Genomic DNA, 27,962 nt, shown 5'->3' on the forward strand with positions numbered 1-27,962 from the left:
GGGATAAAACTCTGGCCTCTATCACATGTCACACGCACGTAATATCATTTCAGTGGCCATAAGCAACAGAAGACATTTGTCAACCTTAGAAAAGTGTTCCCTTTTTATTATTTACAAGATTTGGGGGATTTTTTTTTTTTTTTTTTTTTTTTTTTTTTTTTTACATTTTTGGAGGGTAGGGATGGGGAGTTGAGATGGGTCTCATGCCATAGCCCAGACTGTCCTGAAACTCACTGTGTGGTTCAGAGTAGCCTTGACTTCATAGCAATCCTCCTGCCATAACTCCTCAGTTTCTGAGATTAAAGGCATGAGCTACCATCCCCAATCTGAAAGATTTAAAAGTCTGAGGATGTGGATAAATAGAGCTGTTCTTAGAAATACCTAGCAGACATTCTTTTAAAATATCGTTGCATCTCCGAATGACTTCCTTAAAAAGGGTCAACCAGAGGCCTCCCGCTGAAGGCAGGTCCATGGGAATATATTGAAAGGGTCAGGGAGGCAGCACCCACAGGAGACCATAGTTTCACTTTAAGAACAGGCTGGAACAATCTCCTGTGCCATCAATGTGACCTGTGGTGTGCACTTCCCTCTGGCTAGTCATCCAAAGTGAAATCAAAGGGTTCAAAGTCTTTCCGGAAGCGGCGAGCCAGGGCCTCCTCCTCATCCTTACTGGTTTGACACTGCCTCCAGTCAGCCTTCTCAGGAATGTTGAGAATAGCTTCGCTGGCCAGGACCTCCCTGCAGAGAGCAGAGAGAAGAGAAAATGAGAGTAGTAACTGAAAGCCACCCTTCCTGTGCTCCTCTCCAGCCACCAGCTCTCCTCAGTGTCATCTGAAGAGTATGCAGATTGCTTACAACTCACACTGGTCTCCTATCCTACTGTGACTACATCTCTGCCATCGTATCTATTGAAATCAGATTAAGTGTGATCTCCCACCCACTTATTTCTCCTTTCCTAGAACAACTGTGAACCACAATATTAACACTTAGGGAAGAAACACTACATACAGACTAGAGGACAGCCTCTGGTGTCAGAAAAGTCAGAGACAGAGACATGAAGTACCAGAGTCCATGCTCTGGTACTTCATGTCTATGACTTCAATACTACTTCATCTCTTAGCCTTGATTTCCTCACTTACAAGATCACCTTCCTTAGAGAATTTCGCACAAAAGCTATATAATCAAAGCACATGCCCAGCTTTGATTCTATCTTGTGTTAAGCTATCGTTTCACATACTGAGTAGACTGAGTTTGCTGAGGGCATATGTTATACCCATTCTGACTTAAAGTTCTTCTACCTGTCCTCCTAGCCCCCTCATTTGTATGAGTACACGAGAGAAGTTCAATGTGAAGAAAACAACTTATTTAGGTACATAGACAAGCAGCTCTAAGTTCTATATTTTTACTTACTTTAATATATTAGAAACAATTCTATTTGGCTCATTTCAACTTTGATGGTATAATAAATAGAAAAGTCAGGAATGAATCACAGTAGTCCTCTAAAACTTAAAGGACCTAAACTCTAACTTGGGTTTGCCTGGCAAACTATGAGCATTGTTTCTTCATTTATAAAATGAAGACACAACCATTTTCTCTATTAAGTATAAAATGTATCAACTGTATATTGGTATTCTGAAAAGTTTCAGTGCTGAAACATAAACGACTACCATAGTCACAAAAAGATGTGACCTGTGCATGGCTGTGTACAGTGGCATCGCCTGCCTATGTCCTCACTGTGCATACCTACATCTGATGCTAAGGCAATAAGATTAAGAAAAGATAATAACAAGAACAGATATTATTCTCATTTATCAATTATTTATTTTTAAAAACCTGTATTTGTTGGACTTATCCAATGGGGCAACCTCTTGAAGGCTTTCTAAATTAGTCTAGGACTGGCTGAAGGCTCATTCAAAGCCCAGTGTAAACCACTGGGAGTTGTCAGAGAACAGCTGCGAGTCAGAGATCAGCACTAGACAACACTGTGTGCATTTTCTGCTTCCCTCCACACGGCCTTTCAGAATAATGCAGAATAACAAGGTTGAAGACCTCCATCTTGGTATTCACCACACTAGACTGAACCTTCAACTGTGTGACCATGGGCATGCTCCTTAACTTACCTTAAGGTACAACATCCAGTAGAAGAGCCACTAGCTAGGTGTGGCTATTTAAATTTAAGCTCACTTTCATTTTTTAATTTTTTTTTACTATATCTATTTATTTATATGTGGGTTCATGCATGCCATAGCACCTGAGAACACATGGTTGGGCATTAGTTATTTCCTACCATGTAGGTCCCAAGGATCAAACTCTGTCACCAGGTGTGACAGCAAGCCATCTCACCTCACTGTCCCTCAGTCTCATTTTCAAGTAGCCAACAGCATGTGTAGCTTGGGATTATTGGATTAGTGCAACTTTACAGTGCATTTTCATGTCTGTATGAAGTTCTACTGGGGTGACAGGATATAAACCAGACAACTGGAAGGTTGAATGGAGCAATGCCTGGGAAGCTCTTGCCAGTGTCTGACCCAGCACATGCTCAATGGCCACACTGGATTCCACCATGAGCACTCTCATGGTGTCTTTCCCACTCAGTCTCCCTTATATTCACGCTCAGCCTTTCACAGAGTCTTGAATTTGGTAGAAATGAGTCGTTCCTTCCTAATCTAAGTTTCTAAAATATAATGTTCCTCAAGATCTGTTCATGGTACATCCAATTCTCCAGCCCAAGGCTGTAGCAGTGATCTGCTCTAAGATTCTAAGCTTCTTGGGGCTGGACCATTCCCTAGTTGGTTTTCACTGACTGTCACCATGTTTATAACAGGTCGAATGAAATACACTAAATACAGCGAAAATATACAAACCTTCCAAATTGCAAAGGAAAATTCTTTTTAATTCTGTGAAAAAGCTTTTCTCCGGTGTCCAGCTCAACATAAAAATACGCTGCTCCTGGCTGTGCAATCTGAAGTAAACAGAAATGTATAAGGACAAATAAGCAAGAGTGCAACACATAGGCCAGGCGGTGGTGGCACACGCCTTTAATCCCAGCACTTGGGAGGCAGAGGCAGGTGGATCTCGAGTTCAAGGCCAGCCTGGTCTACAGAGTGAGTTCCAGGACAGCCAAGGCTACACAGAGAAACCCTGTCTCTAAAAACCAAAAAAGTGCAACACACCACAGGAACTGGTGTATAAAATGCCAATAGACTTCCAGTGGTACCCATCCTTCTAAGGTCCCATCTTAGGAAGTATCTACTTTCTTTGTTTAATTTGTACGTGTTTATATATGTGTACCTATTCTCATGTGTGAGATTACATGTACAGGTGTGTTCATGTGCCTGTGGAAAGCACAGGATGACACTGGGTGACTTTTTCAGTTCTTGCCACCTCATGTTTTGAGGCAGGGTCTCTCTCACTGAGCTTGTAGCTTTTCAATTATGCGGAGATGCTCTTGTCTCTACCTCAACAGCACATGAATCACAGACACATGCCCCAGCTTATGACCTTTACATGGCTACTGAGATCACACTGAAGTCCTCACAGCCATCTTCCCAGCTCCAGGAAAAGTCTAGTTCCTTGCTCTTCTAGGAAAGCACGGAGACTTTGCTATGATGATATCTTCACCTCTAGTCTTACCAACAATCCTATATTCTAGTACCAAATGGCCCACTATTTATTTAGTACCTCTGGCTCAAGAAGCAGATCTTAACCCCTCCCTGAACATTACCACCCCTTCCTGATTCACCTGTTTGATGTCTGAGTGTTCTGGAATTTCCAACAGCTCTATCTGCTGCTCCTGGGCCTGGGTAATGAAGGCATCTTTAATGTCATCTGTAACACAGCAGCTGAGGGGCACAGGAATGACCTGAGTTGGTGTGGGAGGAATAGAAGAAACTCTCGGTATTGGTTCCAAAGAAGTTGAGTCTTTAAAGTCTTGAGGAAGTAGCAAACCCATCACTGGGGTGGAGAGACACCCCTCAGCATAGCTTCTCCTCAGGCCAAACAGTCTCCACTGGATTGGCTGTAGGACTTAAACTTATGAGAGCTGTCACATGTGGGAGCCAATCTGTTATTAGGAAACACTCAAGAGAGACTTCTTTATCTCTAAGCCTCTGCCAGCTCCTCCATAATGTATGTGGCAGAGTCAGGCCCATTTGAACACTTAACAAATGCGCTAAGAAGACACTACCACCAAAGAGACAAATCACTCAACTTCCAAAGTACTAGCCCCATGTTAGCTAGAAACCATTTCCTGCCTTTAAGCCTTCATTCCTGCTGGGCTTCCACATGACCTAGCCACCTCTTACCAGCAAAGTCCATGCACTCATCTTCCTCAGAACCTTTCTCAACTACTCAATCTTTCTGTACAGGGCACATGCCATCCTGCTGTTCAATTACCTCCAGCATGAACTTCTCTGGGATTATCAGCAGATATTCCCAGCCCTCTAAATGACAACTATTCAAATATTATCATGAAAATAATAGTAAATGCTCTAAGTATTACATTAAAATTAATTACTAAGGTCATCATTATTTAAAATTTATCAATCTCAAGATCCCCACGGTGACTTCCAAGTTCCCGGGCAGAAAACACATACCTGAAGCTGGAGGTGATGGCTCCTATAATTTCTTTCAAATAGAACACAACGCTTCCCTCGACTCTTAAAGAAGCGTTTCAGAGTAGCCTTATACTTCTCCACTTCTTCCACCACCTCTGCCGAAAGCTCCACAACTGACTGGTAGTGTCCAATGGGCAGGATGAGGACATGGTCATCAGATAAGCCTCCTTTGGCCAGGGCAAGGTAGCACTGAAGAAGAATCACAGAAGCAAGATAGCAAGCCTATGTGTATGATCATCCAGAGAGAAAAACCTAGACACACACAGTGAGCTTAAGTACAATAGAAAATGCTTACAATGTTGCCCCATTCCATCCTGGACAGCAGGACAGGATCTTGCTATGTTGTACAGGGCAGTCTCAAATTCAATGTTCTCGGCTCAGCATCCAAGCTCTGAGACTACAGCCCTGTACCAAACCCAACCCCAAATTATCTGTTTGTTTGTTTAGTTGTTGTTTTAGTTTGGTTTTTTTGTTTGTTTGCTTGTTTTTTGTTTTTTTGTTTTTGGAGATAGGGTTTCTCTGTGTAACACCCTGGATGTCCTAAAACTTGTGTTATAGACTAGGCTGGCCTCGAACTCACAGAGATCTAACTGCCTGTCTCTGCCTCCTGAGTGCTGGGATTAAAGACATGACCCACCATACATGACACAAGATACTCTTAATAGAAACTATATTTTAAAAGATTTGATTTTAAAGGTTAGAACAGGAGCTAGAAAGATGATGGCTCAGTGGCGAAAAGCACTGGCTGTTCTTCCAAAGGATCCAGATGCAACCCCTATCATCCCCATGGTGGCTCGTAACCATTTGTAATGCCAGTTTCAGGGAATCCAATGCCCTATCTGGTCTCTGCAGGCAAAAGACATACACATGGTGCACTGACAAACCCATATACTTAACTAATACATACATACATACATACATACATACATACATACATACACATGCATGATTTTAAGAGCTAGAACAGCATTTTTAAGTATCTTCTGAAGAATAGGATCAGTTTTAACAAATTTCCATGAAAATAGCAAATGAACTAAAAGCATACAAAAAGGGTTTTGGTTTTAAATGCTAGAGTTCAAAAAGACTATTTGGGGTATCACTCCTAGGATCTAAACTTTAAAGCAATTTTCAGTTACTATCACTTTCTCTTCAACCACAAAAGGATACTATTTCTTATTTCAAAATGAGTCCTTCCTTCCTCCCCCAGGATATCCAACCCCACATCTCTATCCCCAATACACTTCTGGGCTCACAGAAAAGTTATAGTAACATGGTCAGCATGAGTTTTCTTTCTGTTATGAGGCGCTAACTAAATTCCACAAAGGAAAAGAAAAGAGGTATACAACCCAATAGTATGGAAAGAAAAACCTCAAACTCAGACATACACAAAGAGGCAGAAAACTCTGTTTTCCAACAATGATGTCAGTTTTTAATAGCAACACACATATAAGCATGCACACAAAATAAATAAATAAATAAATAAATAAATAAATAAATAAAAACCCTGTATATCAGGTGAGGAGGCTCACACTCTCACCCCAGCATTCAGCAGTGAGGTGTTCACACTCTCACCCCAGCACTCAGCAGTGAGGTGTTCACACTCTCACCCCAGCACTCAGCAGTGAGGTGTTCACACTCTCACCCCAGCACTCAGCAGTGAGGTGTTCACACTCTCACCCCAGCACTCAGCAGTGAGGTGTTCACACTTTTACCCCAGCACTCAGCAGTGAAGTGTTCACACTCTCACCCCAGCACTCAGCAGTGAGGTGTTCACACTCTCAGCCCAGCACTCAGCAGTGAGGTGTTCACACTCTCACCCCAGCACTCAGCAGTGAGGTGTTCACACTCTCACCCCAGCACTCAGCAGTGAGGTGTTCACACTCTCACCCCAGCATTCAGCAGTGAGGTGTTCACACTCTCACCCCAGCACTCAGCAGGTAGAGGATGACAGTCCAGCCTCAGCCCTGGCTAAACCAGTAACAGTAAAACAGAAACAAAACCATCCAGACACGAGGTGCTGCTCTAACCGTCATTGTATGACAGGAAGATCCTCTGACTGAGCAGGCAAAGGGCCAAGGAATATCAATACAGGCAAATACACAGGACAGTATACAAAACTACACTTTTAGTGTGGTGTCCCAAAGCTAAGACTGAATGAGAAAGTCCAATGGTAACATATACACTTGCTATAAACCAAAGCATGCTCCTCCTTGATCTACTGACAGAGAACTAAACACATCCACAGCTCATTTCCCACAGGATTTAAGTTCACCAAAACCTGGAGGACCAGGATATGGTGATACACACTTGCAGTTCTAACTACTCTGGAAGCTAAAACAGAGGAATCTCAAATTTAAGGCTAGCCTAGGAAACAGAGGAAGAGCCTCATTACCAATAACCAAACAACATCCTCCCCAAATCCTAAGAGGCATTAAAAGTTTTCATTGATATCCATTTTTATTGTATTTGTTTGACAAGGTTACTCTAGAAACCTTTATTTTCTAGCCTTTACTTTGTCACAGGCCACTGACACAGACATCAGCTTATATGGTGATGTGTATTCTTTAGCTATTTAAAGGCTAGACTAAGCATCTGCCCACACTTCTAACATACATCCAGTTCTTGTGAACCATTTCCCACTTTCCAGTTTGTCCCGCCCTTTCAAGCTCTTCTAACTGTTTTATACTTCAGTGGTCTCTAACCATGTGAATGGATAAAAGGGTCTAAATGAATGTTCCCCGTGTAGAATACATGGACTTGCCATCGGTGTTCTGGACTCAGCAGACTCTCCTCTTTACCACACCATTAACATAATCTATGTACCTTCCTAAAGGGAGGAAAGCACAGCAAAGGCAGAGAAAGCCTCGAGGAAAATATAATAAAGGAAAAGCAAGAGGAGTGGCCATGAGAAGAGACTGTGAGCCCTTTGCTAGAGACTCAGAAGCCCAGAAAAAGTGCAGTGCAGGGCACCATAGATTTGACTACTAGGCAGGTACTAGTCTAGGAGAAAATGCTCAAGGCCTTCTTCTCTGCACTTGGGAGCGCAGTCAAAAGCATGCCTGAAGACACCTTTTATTGGCCTCAAACAGAGGAACAGTTTCCTTCATCATTCCCAGGCCCATTTCCTGGAGAATAAACTGTGGCAAACAAAGAAAGAACTTTTCTCCCCAAGGCCTAGAGGAGCATGAGGCCAAGCCATCTGCTCCAACCCCTCCTCCTCTCCCATGGGCTCTTGAACCTCTTATGCATCCCAAACAAAAGGCAGCTCACAGCCTTACTCACTACAGGCTATGTCTGAGAGAAGACTGGCAAAAGGTAATCCAGTGAGAGGAGCCCAAAGCTGATCTAAAAAGAACACACCCACAGAAGTAAAAGCCTATCAAGCTTGCTCTCAGAGTTCATCCATAGCCTTACAAGCCAACTGTATGTGTCACAGGCCTTGACTCCAGAATATGTCCTGGACAGGGTGCTAATAATTAAGATGCAAAACATAAATAAGTACGTGTAGGGCTCTTTAGTTTGAAAGGAAGTGAAAATCAAGTGAGGCTCTAGTTGGTTTACAGAAGGCCACAAAAAAGGAACTCTCAGATTGTTAGGATCAAGAGGAAAGTCACCTTTAGAAAACAAAATTAGAAGAAATCAGTGAAAGCCAGATGAACACCACCAGTCTGCAGAAGTGTTACACAGGAAGTTTAGTCATGGGGGGCTAGAGTGTAACTGTAACTCTGGTGATTAGCAGCTTCACCACAAGTAAAAGAAAAAGACTTAACTTTATAAAGCCCTTTGAGAAAAGGTATAAAACTGAATGACTTCCCTGAGACACACGGTGTTTGCCATCTGAAAGGATTTCAGATTAATCTGAAGTAGAATAATCTACTTCTACTCTTTGAATTGTGAGAACCCCGCCTGTAATCTGTGCCATGCCGTCTGCTAAAAGCCTGCATAAGAATATGGAGGAAGGAAGCTTTTGCTCTTCGTTTGCTTTCACATTGATAACAAGTCTATTTCTTTACTAGCATTAAAGTCTACTTCTTTGGGATTCCAAAGTTATACTGAAGGCCACTTAAGCTGTCCAGCCTCATGGACTGAACAATGACTAGATTCTTTGACCTGCCACAGGTAGATAATTATTGTTGGATTAGATGGATAACAGCCTCTAAGTAATTTTAATCAACCCTCATTCTACATATAAAGATTTATTCTATAATGTTATTCCAGAGAACCCTCACGAGTACAATCCTTGACTGGCAAACTGAATTTTATCACTTTAATTTTTCTTATGCTTAATGAACTTCAGTTCCTAGGGGTATTTTTTATTTGTGTTTGTTTGTGTGTTTGTTTTTAAAGAAAAAAGCCTCACTCTGAAGCCCAGCCTAGCCTAGAATTCTTTAGGTAGTCCAAGCTGACCTTAAATTTGTGACAATCCTCCTGCCTCAGCTTCCTGAGTGCTGAGATTACAGGCATAAGTCACAAGACCGCACTAACAATATCAACATTTTAAATCTTAATACTTAAAACAGGGAAAACTGAGGAATATTTAAAACACTGAGAAATTAAAAGAACCAACTCAATATTTCATGAAACATAGATGAATCTAAGACATATACAGAAGATTTATCTATAGAGGGAGATAGAGAAGGAGTGCTTATAAAACTGATTCCATAAAACTATAATGCCGATAATCAGAAACGCAGACAGTAGCTAAGGATGTAACTCAATGGCAGAGTTCTTGCCCAACATGCACAAGACCCTGGCTTCAGTCTCCAACACTATTAAGAAGGGAAGAAAAGACTTTAAGCAATATTGACATGAATATGGAAAGGCAAAACTTTCATAATGTTGCTGACAAGAGCATAAAATAATGTAGTAATTTTGGAAATCAGTTTGACAATTTCTTTAAAAGTTAAAACAGAGCTGGAAAGAGAGCTGAGCAGTCAAAAGCACATACTACTCTTGTAGAGGACCTGAGTTCAGTTCCAGCACTCATGTCAGGTGGCTCACAACTTCCTATAGTCAGCCCCAGGGATCCAAGGCCTGAATCCTCAGGCTCCATCATTCACATGCATATACATATAGTAACACACAAATACACACACACACACACACACACACACACACACACGCACACGCTATTAAAAACAAAATATCTTTTCTTTGTTAAGTTTAAACACAAATTTGCCAAATTATTGGGAGACTCTATTTCTTAGTATCTATCCAAAAGAAATGAAAATGAGTTTGTTTCACAAACACATAGAAATATTATCCAGGAACATTATTCCTGAGAGATATAAAATGGTAATAAACCAACTGTTTATAAAGTAATAAATGAATAATATATCTATTTAACACTAATTAGCAATAAAACATTTATACATGAATTATAAATAAAACTTAAAAACATGATGCTAGTCAAAGCAGACAGACAAGCAGACAAACACACACACACACACACACACACACACTGCATTACATAATTTCAGTTAAATGTCTAAAACCCCACACATCTAAAAAGATTCAAAGTACGCAAGTGGTGGCCAAGGCTGAGAATGAATACTGAAATTAATATAAATGTGTTTAAGAAATTTTACTGGACTGATGGAAATTCTCTAAACCTCTATTCCATATTTTCTTTTTCTGAGACAAAGGTCTCTGGGTGGTGCTGGCTGTCCTGGAAGTTGCTATGTAGACAGACTTGTCTTGAACTCAAGAGATCACCTACCTCTGCCTCCTGAGGACTGAGATTAAAAGCGTGCAACATCACATCGGGCCTCTAAACTGCTATCATGTGATGGTTGCATAACTCAATAAGCTTACTAAGTATCCATGAACTGTGCACTTAAAATGGAAGTTTTGCTTCACACCTTTAATCCCAGCACTTGGCAAAGACAGAAATAGGAGGATCTGTGAGTTGGAGGCCAGCTTAGTCTAGTGAGCTCCAGGACAGCCATGGCTATGGAGAAAGGCCCTGACTCACCAAGAAAGGAAAGGAGGGGGCAGGGTAAATTTGATTCACAGATCATATACCATGGAAAGTTAGTAAAAACCAAGTAACAGGCATTTCCTTCTCTGCTGCCCATCTATGGGAGTAACTCACATGTGTGCCAATGTTGACCACCAGATGCTTTTCCACTTCAGGGCTGGCAAGGCAAAACCAACAAGGTCCTGGAGGCTGAGCTTCATAGAAAAGAAAGGCAAGCCTTATTATGATCCAATCACAACAGACATAATCACCCTCCACAATCTTCCTCGTGGCTGGAGAGATGGCTTAGCAGATAAAAGCAATTGCCACACAGGCCTGACAACTTGAGTTCTATACCCAAACCCACAGTGAAGGAGAACCCACTCCAGAAAGTTTCCCTCTCACTCCACAACATGCATGCATGCATGCACACAAACACACACATATATCGACAACAATGCCAACAAACACTTTCAACAGAGAATTCACTGTTATTCACTGTTGTCTCGTCTATAATCCACAAAGATGGGAAAGACTGCCACGAGGAGCTGGACTTGTGTTTCTCACTCTTGACTGCCAAAGCCTGGCACCAATGTCAATGAAACTAGACCTCCCTTTGAAGCCCCCTGAGTTGATAACCGACCCACAGGTAAGTGATCCACAAATCGATCATCTAGTGACTAAAGCAGCATACAAACTGGCAATAGGCTACAATGAGAAAACACTGACCTGAGTGGGGGGCAGTTAGGCACCCCAATTCTAGTCCTAGCTCTGACATCAGCTAGCCACATAACCGTGGGTCTACCTTCCTAAGTTCAGATTTTCCTTTTTAAAACAACAGGGTGAAGAAGATCTCAATGAAGCAGCCTGGAAGTCCTTCTCCTTAGCTTGGGTCTGCTATTACTGCATGAACTCACATCAGTTTTATACTTACCATGTTTTACATAGACAGAGAGCTTTTCTCTAGTCACTACAGGAAGAGTCTCAGCCCAGAGTCAAGCCATTTTTATACCATTCTATTCTCACTTTGCTCCTAATGGCTCCGTGAAGTTTTTCTTTGCCAGAATATGCTCGTAATAATGCAACTTTCCAAACAATTCCCCAAAGAGTTACTGCTCTCAAGGGAGACCAGAGTACTTACGAGGCTTTCGAGGCTGCTTAGCATGAGGAGGCTTGTTATCCCTGCCTGTGGATGACCGTTTCCTTCCCTGCTTCTCATTCAAATCAAAGAAGAATTGACAGGCTGACTCTTCCTGGAAGGGTCAATGGGGAGGATGTTACTCAGCAAGCCCACCGACAAGTAACCGAGCAGCAAGCAGAAGGGAACTTCCTTGCCACTCACATCTGCTTCCTCTCAGCCCTTCCTTCCTATTCTAGGGAAGACAAATATACACCCACCCTGATACCTGTGGGGCTCTCAGGCCCACATCTCAGCCATACTTATTATCCAAAACCATTACCAAATCTATAGCTTCTGAAAAATAAGTTAAACTCGAGATAAAGAGCAACATTTCCCTAGGCCGGAGCAGTATGAACCCAATTCCATTTATCTCCTTACTCTCCCAATGACATAAGCAGCCCTGAAATTTCAGAACAAAGCAAATCTGATCCAACTTCAACTGAAGAGGAGAGAAGACGAGCTACTCGGCGCAAAGGCAAAAGAGGATTCAGGAAAAGGTTTTGGAGTGGATCAAAAAGTCCAAGAAAACAGACTACAAACTCTAACAAGGAAACGTGATCGATTGGCCTTGCTTTAGTGGGGAGAAAATTATTTTCTAAAGTCTGCTATTAACAAACTTCTTCAAAGTAAATCTTCTTCATCTTCATCTTTTTTGTTTGTTTGTTTTCTTGGGACAGTTTCTCTGTGTAGCCCTGGATGTTCTGGAACTTACTCTGTAGACCCTGCTAGCCGAGAGGTCAGAGATCTGCCTGCCTCTGCTGGGACTAAAGGTGTGGGCACCCACTGCTGGGCAGGATCTTTTAAATGTTATCATGATTTGCCAAGAGGAAAAACACTAAGAGTCAAAACCTGAAGTTGTTCAGTGTATGAAACTATAAGCAGGAAAGGCACACCTACCGAGAGCAACCGGCCTGAATGCCAGCCAACAGCTGGAGCTTACCTGAGGGGCAGGAATCCGTTTTCCTGCGGCCGCTTGCTTCCCCGGTTCTCGGTAAGGGTTCTCAGTGACGTCCGGAGGCTGCTTTACCAGCTCTGCCGCAGCCATCAGCTTCATGGGAACAATACTGAAGGCATAAAGATACTGCAGGAAAAACAAGAGAGTAATGTCAGGGAGTGAAGTAAAATCACAAGCCTGTCGCAGTGACACAGCAGTGTAGCAAATGCCAGCCTGCCAGCCTCTGCAATGGCTAAGGAGGCTCACACGGTAACGAGTAACAGATCAAAGCTCCAGCCCTCAGACAGACTAGGTTCCTCACTTGGAGACGGGTACAGTGACAACCCTTACTATAAGGCTCAGGGGGACTTGCTCTGTAAGCCTTGAAGACAAAATGCTCCTGTCACTGCATCTTTCGTTTATGTGACCTTTGTCAACAGAACTGTGGAACTCCGATTCTATCTTCTGAATGACCATTCCAACTGGAAAGGTAAACCTCCCCTCTCTGACACAATTCTCACAAATGCAGATACCTTTCCTTAGGGACTAGCAGCAACCAAGAAAACAATTCATATGTATTTTATACATCGTGGGCTAATGACAATAATACATGTTTTACCTCAACAAAATAATGGAACTTGAAGTCATAAGGATAGATTTTTACGTTCTGTTTAATTGAAGGAGGGTAACATTTGGTATACCAGGTCAGAGTATAGAAAAGGGAAAAACAAAAATATTCACTGCTGAGAAGGCTGTAGATTAGAACGAAGTCTTGAGATGAATGGTGCTTGTCAGAGTAACACTGTGACTACAATGAGCTGCCTTATGCGTCTCTGAGACTGAGTAAGAAACTGAAATCACAGAACTCTGCTCAGTGAGAAAGGTCACCACAGTCTAGCCTTCAAATCTCAAAATATAGAAAAGGGGCAGGAGTTTACTTATCTCACGAACACTGTCTCTGACGTGCTCTAGAGGCGCAATCAGCCACGGAGGAAGCTCCTACCTATTCCCTCATTTCACTGCTTACTCTGTATTAGCTGTCTCACTCAACAGTCCAACTTTTAGCATTAGCAAAGCATTCCAAGGAAGTGAAAAATACATCCTATTTTTCTGGATAATTTTCTTTCACCATCTGCACTATTTTCTAGATTCCAGGTATAACTACTAATTCAAAAAGCCAAGGAAGTACTAATATACATATATATACATACATACTTGTTCTGTTTTGCTTGTTTGTTGCTGTTGTTATGGGGTCTTTTTATGTAACCTTGGCTAGCCTGGAACTCACTCTGTAGACTCTGGAACTCACAGAGATCTGCCTGTCCCCACCTCCTGAGTGCTGGGATCAAAGGCATGCCCCACTGTGCCTAGCTTGAATATTCCCGACAGGATTTTATTACTTCAGTTCAGTGACGCTGCTAGGAGGTGTGCATATCATCTGAGGCAAGCTCCCGTGCAGCAACAGAGGCAAGCACATGGATGTGGAAGGAAAGGAAGGCCATGTCCTGTACTGTCATATCCCAGGGAACCATGCCTTTCTCTAAGACCTCCTAACAAACCACTCAAGGAAACCTAACCTTTACAAGGAGTCACTGAAGCTGTTGGGACTCAGGGACTACGGAGGACTTCTGGAGGCCAGAAGCTCTGAAGGCTGAGTAACCAACCAACCCCTGAAATCTTTACCTTCTTCTTTTCTGGATTTCCAACATTCGCCAGCGCTATGAAGCGAGTGGCATGCTGCGCGCTCTCTTGTAGAACAACATGGTTTCTGAAAGGTATGTGAAGACAACACATCTCTATCACTCTCCCTCACAGATGGACGGCTCTCATTATGGCATGCTCATACAGGAATCTTTAGACTTTGCTGTAACTCCTCCCCCTCCCAGTGCCAGCAGCCCCTGGTTCTCTCCCCTTCTCCTCTTTCTTTCATGTCATCCTGATGGGACTAGAGACAGTGCTGAGGGATGGAAAGGGGACCTTTAAATGCTGCTGGTGGGAATGTGCAGCTGAGCAGCACTAAGGAGCATCTCATGTCCCAAAGTCAGAGCCAACACATGACCTGCCGCACCACCAGGCCTATGCTCAAACACCTCATCATGTTTCCTGCTACACTCTTCACTTGGAATAGTGAAACCACCTCGCTAGCCAGTACAGGAATGGGTTTTAAAAATGGTGCACAATGGGATTCCCAACCATAAATAAAAACAAAAGCATCACATTTGCAGAAAATGGGATGAACTAGAAATCATTATATAAAGAGACATAAACTTCTTAGAAAGACAAATACTACACATTTTCTCTAAAACATAGATTTAAAAGTGTGTGTGTGTGTGTGTGTGTGTGTATGTGTGTCACATGTGTGCTTATGTGAAACCAGAAAATGAGAGGGAGGGAAGACTCTTAACTGGAAAGGATGAAAGACAGAAACAAGGTCATGGACTACCATTCTACTTTTGATTTGCAACTGTAAAGTAGGTAAGATTCCACAGGGTCATGAGAAGAACGAAAGTCTTGAATTCACCACAGGTCATATGACCTTAAAGAAGTTACCCAGCATTCTGGTGGTTATGTATCCCTAACCTCAAAGGGCTCATGAAACAAAGAAATAATATTATACCTGTGAAAAGAACAAAAACATCTACATCTATTTAGAGAGTTGCAAAGTGAACAAAACGATGATTTCTGGAGCCAGATGAGGGCTCACAGATGATGATGGAGGTGTGAGGGCTCACAGATGATGATGGAGGTGTGAGGGCTCACAGATGATGACGGAGGTGTGAGGGCTCACAGATGATGACGGAGGTGTGAGGGCTCACAGATGATGACGGAGGTGTGAGGGCTCACAGATGATGACGGAGGTGTGAGGGCTCACAGATGATGACGGAGGTGTGAGGGCTCACAGATGATGACGGAGGTGTGAGGGCTCACAGATGATGACGGAGGTGTGAGGGCTCACAGATGATGACGGAGGTGTGAGGGCTCACAGATGATGACGGAGGTGTGAGGGCTCACAGATGATGATGGAGGTGTGAGGGCTCACAGATGATGATGGAGGTGTGAGGGCTCACAGATGATGATGGAGGTGTGAGGGCTCACAGATGATGGAGGTGTGAGGGCTCACAGATGATGATGGAGGTGTGAGGGCTCACAGATGATGGAGGTGTGAGGGCTCATAGATGATGGAGGTGTGAGGGCTCACAGATGATGATGGAGGTGTGAGGGCTCACAGATGATGGAGGTGTGAGGGCTCACAGATGATGATGGAGGTGTGAGGGCTCACAGATGATGATGGAGGTGTGAGGGCTCACAGATGATGATGGAGGTGTGAGGGCTCACAGATGATGGAGGTGTGAGGGCTCACAGATGATGATGGAGGTGTGAGGCTCACAGATGATGATGGAGGTATGAGGGCTCACAGATGATGGAGGTGTGAGGGCTCACAGATGATGATGGAGGTGTGAGGGCTCACAGATGATGATGGAGGTGTGAGGGCTCATAGATGATGGAGGTGTGAGGGCTCACAGATGATGATGGAGGTGTGAGGGCTCACAGATGATGATGGAGGTGTGAGGCTCACAGATGATGATGGAGGTGTGAGGGCTCACAGATGATGATGGAGGTGTGAGGGCTCACAGATGATGGAGGTGTGAGGGCTCACAGATGATGATGGAGGTGTGAGGGCTCACAGATGATGGAGGTGTGAGGGCTCACAAATGATGATGGAGGTGTGGGGGCTCACAGATGATGATGGAGGTGTGAGGGCTCACAGATGATGATGAAGGTGTGAGGGCTCATAGATGATGGAGGTGTGAGGGCTCACAGATGATGATGGAGATGTGAGGGCTCACAGATGATGATGGAGGTGTGAGGGCTCACAGATGATGATGGAGGTGTGAGGGCTCACAGATGATGATGGAGGTGTGAGGGCTCACAGATGATGATGGAGGTGTGAGGGCTCACAGATGATGATGGAGGTGTGAGGGCTCACAGATGATGGAGGTGTGAGGGCTCACAGATGATGGAGGTGTGAGGGCTCACAGATGATGATGGAGGTGTGAGGGCTCACAGATGATGATGGAGGTGTGAGGGCTCACAGATGATGATGGAGGTGTGAGGGCTCACAGATGATGGAGGTGTGAGGGCTCACAGATGATGATGGAGGTGTGAGGGCTCACAGATGATGGAGGTGTGAGGGCTCATAGATGATGGAGGTGTGAGGGCTCACAGATGATGATGGAGGTGTGAGGGCTCACAGATGATGGAGGTGTGAGGGCTCACAGATGATGGAGGTGTGAGGGCTCACAGATGATGATGGAGGTGTGAGGGCTCACAGATGATGATGGAGGTGTGAGGGCTCACAGATGATGATGGAGGTGTGAGGGCTCACAGATGATGGAGGTGTGAGGGCTCACAGATGATGATGGAGGTGTGAGGCTCACAGATGATGATGGAGGTATGAGGGCTCACAGATGATGGAGGTGTGAGGGCTCACAGATGATGATGGAGGTGTGAGGGCTCAAGATGATGATGGAGGTGTGAGGGCTCATAGATGATGGAGGTGTGAGGGCTCACAGATGATGATGGAGGTGTGAGGGCTCACAGATGATGATGGAGGTGTGAGGCTCACAGATGATGATGGAGGTGTGAGGGCTCACAGATGATGATGGAGGTGTGAGGGCTCACAGATGATGGAGGTGTGAGGGCTCACAGATGATGATGGAGGTGTGAGGGCTCACAGATGATGGAGGTGTGAGGGCTCACAAATGATGATGGAGGTGTGGGGGCTCACAGATGATGATGGAGGTGTGAGGGCTCACAGATGATGATGAAGGTGTGAGGGCTCATAGATGATGGAGGTGTGAGGGCTCACAGATGATGATGGAGATGTGAGGGCTCACAGATGATGATGGAGGTGTGAGGGCTCACAGATGATGATGGAGGTGTGAGGGCTCACAGATGATGATGGAGGTGTGAGGGCTCACAGATGATGATGGAGGTGTGAGGGCTCACAGATGATGGAGGTGTGAGGGCTCACAGATGATGGAGGTGTGAGGGCTCACAGATGATGATGGAGGTGTGAGGGCTCACAGATGATGATGGAGGTGTGAGGGCTCACAGATGATGGAGGTGTGAGGGCTCACAGATGATGGAGGTGTGAGGGCTCATTTTACTACTCTCTCTTATGTAAGTAAACATCAAAACAGTGAGACTAAAAGAAATATGTTCTACGTTGAGCAGATATGTATCAAGCACTAATACATGGTATACTTTGATTTTTAAAAAATGGTTGACATGCCATACATAAGTGGTAAAACAGTTTGTTTGTTTTTAACTTTTTCTATGTTTAAAAGTACTCTATACTAATCAACATTTATAACTAAAGGAAGGCAAATATGAGTAAAAGAAATTTTTAAGATGCTGGAGGGTGAGTATTGATACAAATTCTTGGTGAGCAGAGATAAACACAATGCCTCAGTCTATAGCCCAGGCTGGACCTGAACTCATTGAAATCCTCCTACTTCAGCCTCCAAGAGTAAGGGATTAGAGGCAACAAACACCACATACAGCTCAATACAAGTTCCTGATTCTCAGATTAAAATTTCACATTCCAAAGTGACTGTGCTAACAGTTGAGTATTCCAGACTAAAAAAGAATAAATCCTGGTTTGACCTGATGAAAGCAGGACCTAACCAGGTACAGTAGTACATGCCTTTATCCCAGAACTCTGGAGACAGAGCCAGGTGAATCTCTGCGAGTTCAAGGATAGCATGGTCTACAAAGTAAGTTCTAAAACAAGCAGGGCTACATAGAAAGGCCCTGTCTCAAAAAAGAAACAAAAAGCCAGTACCTAATACTCTATAATGATCACCCAGCACTGTAACAGTAAACTATAAACTTTTAAAGAGTCTTATAATCTATCGCCTTTATTTCAAGTTAGGAAACTTATGAGTGTGGTTCCTGAATGGGCAATGGCCTCCAGAGGATCATGTGGTTGTGAACACTTGATCTCTAGTTTGTGGCACTATTTAGGGCAGTTTCTGGAACTCCTCGGGAGGTGGAGCCTAGCTGGAGGAAATATGTCATGGGGATGGGCTTCAAAGGTTTATAGCCTTGGCCCATTTTCTGTGTTATCACAGATAAACTTCCTGCTCCTGCTGCTATGCCTTCCCTACAGGACGGGTTCTCCTGGACTTATAAACAAACCCTGTTTCCATAGGTTGATATTTACCACAGCAACAAAAATGAAACTAACATAGTGCCTTAGGACTTGAAGGAGCCAAGATACATGGCTAAAAGTGAACAAGAAGATGTGAGTTTATAGAGTCAACCCATAAGGTGTTACTCACCGGTACGGAAGTCTCTCATAATATGACTTTTCCAAAGCAGCAAAATGATACCTCGGTTTCAAGCTTACAGCAAGGCTGGAGATCAAAGCAGAGCCACATTTTTTGGTATCTACCTCGCCCTAGTAAATGGGAACTTGGTTATCCACACGGAACTCAGAAAAGATTTTGAAATATCTTTCAAATTTAAACACAGATGCAAATTTGCAGTGAACTGCAGACCCAGGGCAAACAAACATAAGAACACTGGAATATTATAATTACAGAAATGGCACAATTGTTGTAAACCAGAGTGTACAAGGTAAGACACTCCTTCCATAGGACCCTCTAAAACAAACATTAAGACTCCTTTTTGAAAAGCAGTCTCTCCCTGCAGCCTATAAACTACATCTGCATAGTACTCTTTATAGTGCACAAGTATCTGACAGTAGTAACTCATTCGCATTCTCAATGGAGAATGGAAACCTAAACACTACCACTCAGAGCACTCAGGCTTCAGGGAACATTCAAGGGCTTCATAACCACACAAGCTGTTCTTTTGTTCAGTCAAGGAAATGGCACAGCCACACCCATGTTAAAGAGCTTACAGGTGCTTTAACCCAGCACTTGGGAGGCCTAGGCAGGCAGATCTCTATAAATTCGAGGCCAGCCTACATGACAAGTTCCAGGACAGCCAGGGCTACATAGAGACCGTGTCTCAAACAAAACAAACAGAAGCTTGCAAGTAAAATATTTTGTCATGGTAGATTTGTTCACAGAACACTCCAAACTTTTGTCTTACGTGTACCTTCTTCAAGCTTTTGCTAAAGAAAGGTGACTGACCTTGAACTTAGTTGTAGTGTCACAAAGATAACTAAGTATATTATTTTCTTCCCCATAAAAATCTTCTATGATTGTTTACAAACTTTGACCAAAGTTTCCACTCTTCTACCCCTGCTGACTCCTCTCTCCCAGAATGAGGGGCTTCCTTTCTAGAAGTGGAGGAAGCACAAGTTGGTAGGCAAACTAGGCTCTTTTCTGTTTAACACTCTCCCTGATGACACTGGCATCTTGCTGACTTTTATGGTCGCAGACACTTAGTGCTGAGTCAGCAAGGACTGATCTACACACAGGACACTCTGGGACATAACTGAATTCGGGATCTAGTTGTGAGGGTTTATTCTCAAATTCAGTCTTACATTTCCCTCCAATGAGGATCAGCTGATGCTCTCTACCCTTACACAACCTTTCCCAGATCTTCTTCGGCCATGTTTACCTATGTCACAGTTTAGTGGTAACTGCCCCCTTCTCAGAACTACTTATAAAAAGACAGGGAGGCTTCCAGGGCATACCAGATTAGTGTCCATAACAGAAATTAAGTCTTAGCACCTTGTTCTCCACCTGTAAATATTTACACTACTAGACTCAATCTCACAATGACCCAATTTTAAAATATTTTGATAGTCAAACCCAATATTCTGGAACAGAAGGGGAAATAAATGCAACCGAAGGGGTGCCAACAGCTGTAGATCTTCCCACTGGGAATTAATAAACTTATAAAATATATAAAGAAGGCTAAGGGAGGATGCTTGTAGAGAACATAATTCCAGGAACCATTTGCTTATAATTAAGATTCTGCAATCTTATCTGAAAATTATATTTTTATGAGATCAACTGTTTTCGTCAGTAGATACAGCTTATAGAATCTTGAAATTTTTTCACAAAATGTTTCTAGTAAAAGGCACTAAGAGTAAAAATATTCAAAATAAAGAGAAAAACTTTAAAAAACCAACTTAAGCCAGTGAAATTTGTTTAAAAACTGCAATTGAACAAGCACTACTCACAGAGGAGTTTCCAAAGCTGCCCACAGACTTGGGCCATGGGGACGTGAGTAAGAGATCAACACCCTTGAACTGGGGTACAGAACACAGCATGGTTCTCAGGGAAGACACATGCTTGGGACTAAAACTGTAGGCTGGGACTGGTTCGTCTAAGGACTCTGTCCCACTGAGGTATACAATCTGCAGCCCCGAGCTTCCAGTGAAGACACCTTTTCGACCTAGGTTCAAAGAAAAATGAATGAGTTAGTCCAAGCTGCAGGAGGAAACTTGGCATTTCCTCTCTTTCCCCAGCCTCCATCTCCTAGCCCTCTGCCTCTTTACTTGCTTGAATGAATGTGACTCCCACAGCTCCACTCTACCTGCCAGGGAGCCAGGCTGGCTGGCTCTCACAATACTTCTGTTCTCTAAGTTTGAAGACTTCTTCTGTGACGGCTGCTGGTCACTGAATTGGAACTGCCAGTGGCCTCTTACCCCGCACTCAGATTCTATGAACTGGAACTGCCAGTGGCCTCTTACCCTGCACTAAGATTCTATGAACCGGGTGTCTACACCCTAGAGCACCTGTCTTCCTGCCCATGACAGCCTGTCACCAGAGTACTGTCACCTCCTGGCTTCCCCTCTCTACCTTCTTGGCAGCTTGACCCTCTTCTCAGCTTTATTTTTCATGGTTATGTTATCAACTCCCCAAATTTTAATCTAATCAATCTACTGTAGAAAGAACGATCAAATCATATTCAGCTGCAGTGCTTCAAGCTATCACAGTCCAACAAGACCACTGCTGAAAGATGTGACTGAGTGAAATTCACCTAATAAAATGGCTGACAAATATAGTAGTGTTCTTAATACAAACTGAAAAAACACACTGAGGATTGTGACAAGTCAGACAGATGTTCAGATTTCAAAATGTCTGTCTCACAACTGCAACTAAAAATAAATAAGCAGAAGGCATAGAAAAGGCTCAGGCATTAAGAGTACTGGCTGCATCCTTCAGAGGATCTGGGTGCAGTTCCTAGCACCAACATGGAGGCTCACAAAAGTCTGCAATTCCAGTTCCAGGAGACCTCCAAGAGAAGCAGGCACACATTTGGTACACATACGTACATATATGTAGGCACAGAAAGTAATAATAAATCATTTTTTAAAAGCAGGGCTTGTGAGATGGCTCAAGAAAAGGTGCTTGCTTTGCAATCTAGAACCTGGGTTCAATCTTTAAATCCATGTAAGGTGAAAGAAGAGAACTAACTCAAAGTTGTTCTCTGACTTCCACACTCACACTGTGGTAAATGTACACATACACACACACACACACACACACACACACACACACACACAAAACAAGCACAGAGACTAGAGATACAGTTTAGTGGCAGAAGACATATTTAGCAAATGTGTGAAGCCCTGGGTTTGATTGCCAGTAACATAAATAACAATATAATAATAAATCTTAAATCACATTACAAAAGTTTCCCTCAACATTCTGCCTAAAGGAGTCTCAAGAGTGGAGAGAGCTAAAATTGCTTCTATGAGGGCCACAACTACATAGAGGACCAGAGGCAATGCCAGACTATGGTGGGAATGGTGAAGAAGGCACTTCTAACAAAGAAAATACAGGTGCTTTCTAGAGATCAAGGACCACAAAAAAATGTGAAGGAGCCACTTTAGAACATAATGAGTTGAGTAATGATTAGGTAGACAGCAGACTAAGGCAGACAGTGGGAGGGAACAACAGCAAAACTTGACAACTGCCTTGTCCTGAAACTGAAGAAATGCAGAGGACTATGAGCAGCTTTAACCTGGAGTCAGAGTGTCCCTAAAAAATGGAAAAAAAGACAAAAGGAATGAAAAAAAAAAAAAAAAAAGGAAGAAGAAGAACCCTATAAACATGAGCTGCCAGAGCCTTAGACTAAGCCTAAAGTAAAGCTAGTTCGAAGCCAAATTATCAAGTAAGGTTTAAGTATACAGCAAGGCCAGTATAAGGGTGTCGTTTCTTTTATTTGAATGTAACATATATCTTAAGTTCTCCATATATTGTGGGCAAGGGATTGGTCACTCTAGATGGCTGAAAGAGTGGTTCAAGGTTCAGGAACACAAGGAGATTGGGGGGAAACAGAAACAATGAAGAAACATCACTGTACAAAGGGCTCTAGACACAGACTGTGAGGAAAAAATCTTTCCCAAAGAGAAAAACAAAACAAAATTCTTATTCTCTCAAGCAGTAATGGCAGAAGAATGCAGTCAAAACTTTTCCTGAGAAATTAATTTCTGAAATTGTTTTTACTAAATTCATTTAAAAAAAAATTAACTTACCTAGGTAAGTAATGTTTTCAGCCAATTCACAGCCATCAGCATCCTGGAAATAGCTTACTGTTTCCTGGTTATTGGCACCAAGCACATATGTCTGAATAGGAGCTAATGGGGAAACAGACATGCCACCACATGGTTACTGGATCTGCTCTGAAAACTGAGAAATGTTTCCTCATAGGAAAATGGTCATGGCAAAAGTAAAGAGCCTGTGCATTCCTTCCATAGCCAGCCTAAATGTGGAACACGCTCATCACTAAGGATTCCTAATCCAACCCCACGGCTTGACTACTAAGTGATGTCACCATACCAAAAAATTGTCATCTTAAATCGTCAATGTATATATAATGGAAAAAAATAGCTTAAAATAAAAGCACTTGATAAAAAAAAATTTTAAACTGAAAAAAAGAGAAAAGAAAAAAAAGAAACAACATGCTTAGCTGTACTTACTGAGTTCCTGCCACTCTAAATGAGCATCCTTTCAAAATGTCAAAACCACGGATCTCATATACATATATGCATTCTTTCAGCTCAATGCAGAGTTTAAGAGAAACATACTACTCTACATCATTTTATTTTAGACAGTCTAACCACATAGCCCAGGCTGGCTGGGTAGCCCAGGCTGGCTGGTCATGGGTGTATCACACTCCTACCTTACCCTTTCAAGAATTAGCACTGTGGGCATGTGTCACCAAGACTAAGACAGAAACTCCCCAAAAGCAGCTATGCTCACCAATGTATGAGAGAAACCTTCAGCAACTAATACGCGAAAAATGACACAACAATAACTACAGCTCCTGAGATTTTGTTAGAAATCGTACATTAAATAACAATAATTTCTGTACCTTTCTTGTTGCCAGTCTTATACTCTTCCCACTCAGCATCTTGTGTAGAGCCAAAAAAATTTCCTACACACAACAGCAGCTAAAATGAGTTTTTTAAAGATATATGAGATTAAAACAACAAAAAAAATAACTATTATATTATTTACTGTAACATTCAGCTAATTCCTCTATTTAATAGTCACAAACCAAGTATTTATTCAATAATTTAATTAACTGATAATTCTATGAATTATTAAACTTTGATGCACTCCAAAGTGAGGGTGGGAGAGGGTAAAGAAAAAGCTTTCAAAAGGCAGAATGTATATGCTTTCTAAAGGTTCCCAGGGCCTCTCTCTCCTCCTTCCTTGGAACATACAGCAATGTTGAAACAGACACTTAAGCAATCTATCCACGAAATACAAAACTTCAGTGTTAGACTTCAGAAATACGGCGAGTAAGAACACCACATTCGCTGCTCTTTTTACTTATCCCTTAACCCAACAAACAAATTCTCCCTATACCTACAATACTCACACAACATTCATTCAGCTCCTTCTTCGGTAAAGCATTTGCACATCTGTTATCTGATTTGATGCATAGAGCACACTCATGAAGCAGACCTGGGTTTATCAAACCCAGGCGTCAGAACTGGCTAGCTTTGTTCAGTTTGTTTGTTTGGTTTTGGTTCAGTAAGAAAGTAACAAGATTTCAATTCTAACAGTGAATAGTAAACAGACCTTCTCCCTCCTCCCATCAACCCGCAGCTTAGTGTTCATATTAAGGACAAAAAACCCAACCTAACAAAAAATGGAAAAGTCAATCATAAAATTAACAAAGAATCAGTACTTTAATGTTTGACTATAGTAGTAAAATTTTAATAAAAATGATCCATCTTACATCAAAGTTCCCACTTTTCTTCTGAATTGTCCGAACTCTATTGAATAAAACATCGAACTTTCCTTCAACATCTCCACAAGCCAAGCTGCAAACAAGAGATAAACAGCGATTCAGGAAACACACATGCATCTGCTAGGTAGGCTTGGTATACATGTACTTGTCTTTTGGATTAGATATATGATCCAGTCCAGCAGCTATCTTCTGACTTTTGGTCAATATCAACTAACAGGCAATATCTGCCTGCTACCAATATCTGCCACCAGGCAGACTTTTCTGAATATCTCAACAATACCCCCAACTCACCAAATCTAAAATCTAGCTCTTCATGTCTTCAAAATTGAGTCAACCTCTTTTGATTCCTACATACTGAGGGTGGGTTTATCACCAACTTGGTCACTAAGAGTCAGCTAATCCCTTGTTTAATCTAAGTCCAAGGAGTCTCCAACCATGTTTCATACCTATTCTATTTTCCTCAGTTCCACAGCCTGTGCCTTGCTACATGGCTTCAGTCACCATTCAGCAAACATCAACTGGACAACTACACTAAGCAAAGCTCAATGTGCCAAATACTACCTAAGAACATGTTAGAATCATAGAAGCATTTAGACTCATGGAAAGTCTCAGAGTTGACAATAAGGGAAGGGAGGCTCAATCCTAAGTTTATATGGAAAGGCTATGATGAGAGGCAAGCATAATGTGTTATAGAGCAGGAAGGGGAAAATGACAAGAGTGGAGGTTGATAAGGAGGTCTATCCAAGCTGTGAAGTGACTTGTTCTAACATAAGTTCTGACTTTTAAAATTCTGGTTTACATCGTTTCTGTTTGTTTTTACTTTAGGGGAGGTATTGTATTTGGGAGGGCATACATGTGCTACAGTGCTCATGTGAAGGTCAGAGAACCACCAAAGAGTGTTCTCACTCTCCACCATGTTCGTCATCAGGGACTGGACTCAGGTCACCAGGCATGGCAGGAAGTGCCTCTACCCACTGAGCCATTTCACCAGCCCTTACTTATTTTTGTAACTTCTTTTAACTCAAAATACTATAGTTTCTATTGTTTTGTCTGTATGTCTCTCTTGTGTTCTTTTATTGTTCCTATCATTAACAGTTTCAAGCAGCATAATAATATGATTGTACATGTTTCATCAATACTTCTAATAACAGAGAATGACAGACTGGAGGAATAGTCAAACTACAATCGAACTGTAAACAGAGAAAATGACCAATTGAAACAGGGACAAGAAAAGCAGGTGAGAAACTTAAGGTCTGAAGACAAGGTAAGGAGAGAAGCAGGATGGGAAGTGAGGGAGAGGTAGGAATGGAGGGAAACAAATCTGAACAACTCAAGAGGGGATGGAAGAGGTAGAGAAACCTACTTTATCTTGTTTGGGAGATAAGGTAGACTTTCTGGATCTCCTAGTGCTTTCTCTGTTTCAGTTTAATGTTCTTGCCTAAAAATATTACAAAGTGCCTCATTTCCTGCAGAAACAGTTTTCCTCCAGTCCTGACCCATCTTTCTAGTACTTTCTCTTAAGTTTTCCTAACTGAACCCTCTCAAAATGCAGACTGAGCACTCTCTTGTCTCTGCTAGGCTCTAGGAAAGTTCTCTTTCCTAACAGCCCCATTGTGATCAACCTCAAAGCTTTCCCATCCATCAAGGTCTAATAAATCTCTGTAGCTTTCCTGGTGGCCTGAGAGAGCCACTTTCTCAAAATCTCAGAAACCCATATACCATTTCTGAACAAACTCTGTCATAATTATCATTCAGTTGAATTTATTCTCTGGGAGCCTCTAATACCTTTTCAGTCCCTATTAATTATCAATTCCTGAGAGGCAAACTCAATATTCACTATCTGGTCTGGGCCCCTTTTCAGCATTTTTTGATCCCAATGACTGAGGATGGAAATCTATGACCTTACAGTGGAACTTTCTCACAATCAAAAAAATCACCAAGTCCTGCGAGTACACCCGCTTAGAAAACTATCAATTCCTGAACTTTCTCTCTCTGCCATTACTTTACCTAATCCTTATTGCCTTCTACTTTGGCTCTGATTTGTTTCCCAACTTTCAAGCAGGATCGCTTTCCATAACGAAAATTGGATTACACTAAGGAGCTTTTTAACGTTTCAATGACTTCTCTGGGTTAAATTTCCCCATTCGTTAACACTTGTTCCTCTGGTCCGGACTATCAGCTATCAAAGTAGGAACTCGTTTGTGCAACGCACGCAGGACACACTGCCGCTGCTCAATACAATAGTCTTTCTGAATGATGTCTTGTCTTCGCTAACTGACCGAGCAACAAAAGTACGCCAGGGCAGGGCAATGATTATCTTGTCTGCCAAAACCCATCAATGCACCCAATGTCTGCAAGTTATTTGGCTAATCCATACGTGCCACGAAGGGAGAAATGAAAGGGAGATGATGTGTCGCAGGCAGAATAGGCTTAAGAAAAAGGAAGTCCGTCTCAGCAAGTTTTTAGCTCTCACGAAGAGACTCTAAAGACACCAGAGCAAAACTGAACTGGGACAGGAGAGCAGGAAGCCTCCACTCGTGTTCCCAGCAGCCCAGCGGTCTCCCCTCCATCTTCCCCTTCCGGTCTGGAGAAAGACAACCCCCCACCCGCCTCTCTCCCTTTCTCCTATGTGATTAAGTCTACCGATGCAAGGCCACTCACAGACGCAGCGGCTTCTGAGCCATCGGTAATGACAACTTGTGCTGGGACGGCCACCAAAAGCAAGAAACACGAATGCGCGCTCAAGGTTGGAACGCCAGAGCGCAGAAATATGACGTCACAACTCAGCCAATAGAAATTACCTACCTACGGAGAGTGTAGAGGGATAAAAATCTACGCGGTTTGTTTGTTTTGTTTTGTTTTAGCAAAGGTAACTATAAAGAGTGAAAAGGATAGAGGAATTAAAAAGGAAAACATGTTTCTTATTTTGTTTATTTTAGAAACATTTAGAGTTACTGAACTGTACGCGTGCGTGTTTGTATTCGCGCGTGTGTGTGTGTGTGTGTGTGTGTGTGTGTGTGCGCGCGCGCGCGCGCGCGCGCGTATGTTGGAATCAGAAGCGGATGCTGATCCTTT

General features: G+C 42.7%; 1 protein-coding gene and 1 non-coding gene across 3 annotated transcripts; both read right to left on the reverse strand.

Moving 5' to 3' along the window:
- Positions 1-270: 270 nt before the first annotated feature.
- On the reverse strand, positions 271-27,663 carry Cwf19l1 (CWF19 like cell cycle control factor 1). 2 transcript variants are annotated; one of them, XM_034491048.2, is made up of 14 exons: positions 27,549-27,663; positions 24,876-24,960; positions 24,000-24,078; positions 23,161-23,262; positions 20,857-21,071; positions 19,037-19,155; positions 14,373-14,457; positions 12,696-12,836; positions 11,717-11,828; positions 10,711-10,790; positions 4,596-4,805; positions 3,743-3,862; positions 2,865-2,962; positions 271-738 (listed from the first exon to the last, which is right to left on the reverse strand). In XM_034491048.2, exons 1-14 carry the CDS (start codon positions 27,569-27,571, stop codon positions 594-596), a joined length of 1,614 nt encoding a protein of 537 aa, XP_034346939.1. In that variant the 5' UTR covers positions 27,572-27,663; the 3' UTR covers positions 271-593. The 2 variants fall into 2 exon arrangements, with proteins under 2 accessions (XP_034346939.1, XP_076778190.1); XM_076922075.1 differs by having other exon boundaries at positions 24,000-24,062; positions 27,549-27,634.
- Positions 4,048-4,193, reverse strand: LOC117701924 (small nucleolar RNA SNORA12). The gene has a single exon (XR_004605898.1). It is a non-coding gene; the product is annotated as a small nucleolar RNA SNORA12 (small nucleolar RNA).
- Positions 27,664-27,962: the final 299 nt, after the last annotated feature.

The sequence above is a fragment of the Arvicanthis niloticus genome, chromosome 1 (assembly GCF_011762505.2).
Source record: "Arvicanthis niloticus isolate mArvNil1 chromosome 1, mArvNil1.pat.X, whole genome shotgun sequence".
NCBI lineage: Eukaryota > Metazoa > Chordata > Mammalia > Rodentia > Muridae > Arvicanthis > Arvicanthis niloticus.

What these genes read in the sequence shown, in the direction of transcription:
- Cwf19l1 (XM_034491048.2), bottom strand. Translation starts at nt 27,571, where the DNA reads ATGGCTCAGAAGCCGCTGCGTCT. An exon ending in AGAAAAGTGGGAACTTTGAT is followed by an intron (nt 24,079 to 24,875) that starts GTAAGATGGATC and finishes AACTCATTTTAG; the next exon opens with CTGCTGTTGTGTGTAGGAAA. An exon ending in TGAAAACATTACTTACCTAG is followed by an intron (nt 21,072 to 23,160) that starts GTAAGTTAATTT and finishes CTTTGAACCTAG; the next exon opens with GTCGAAAAGGTGTCTTCACT.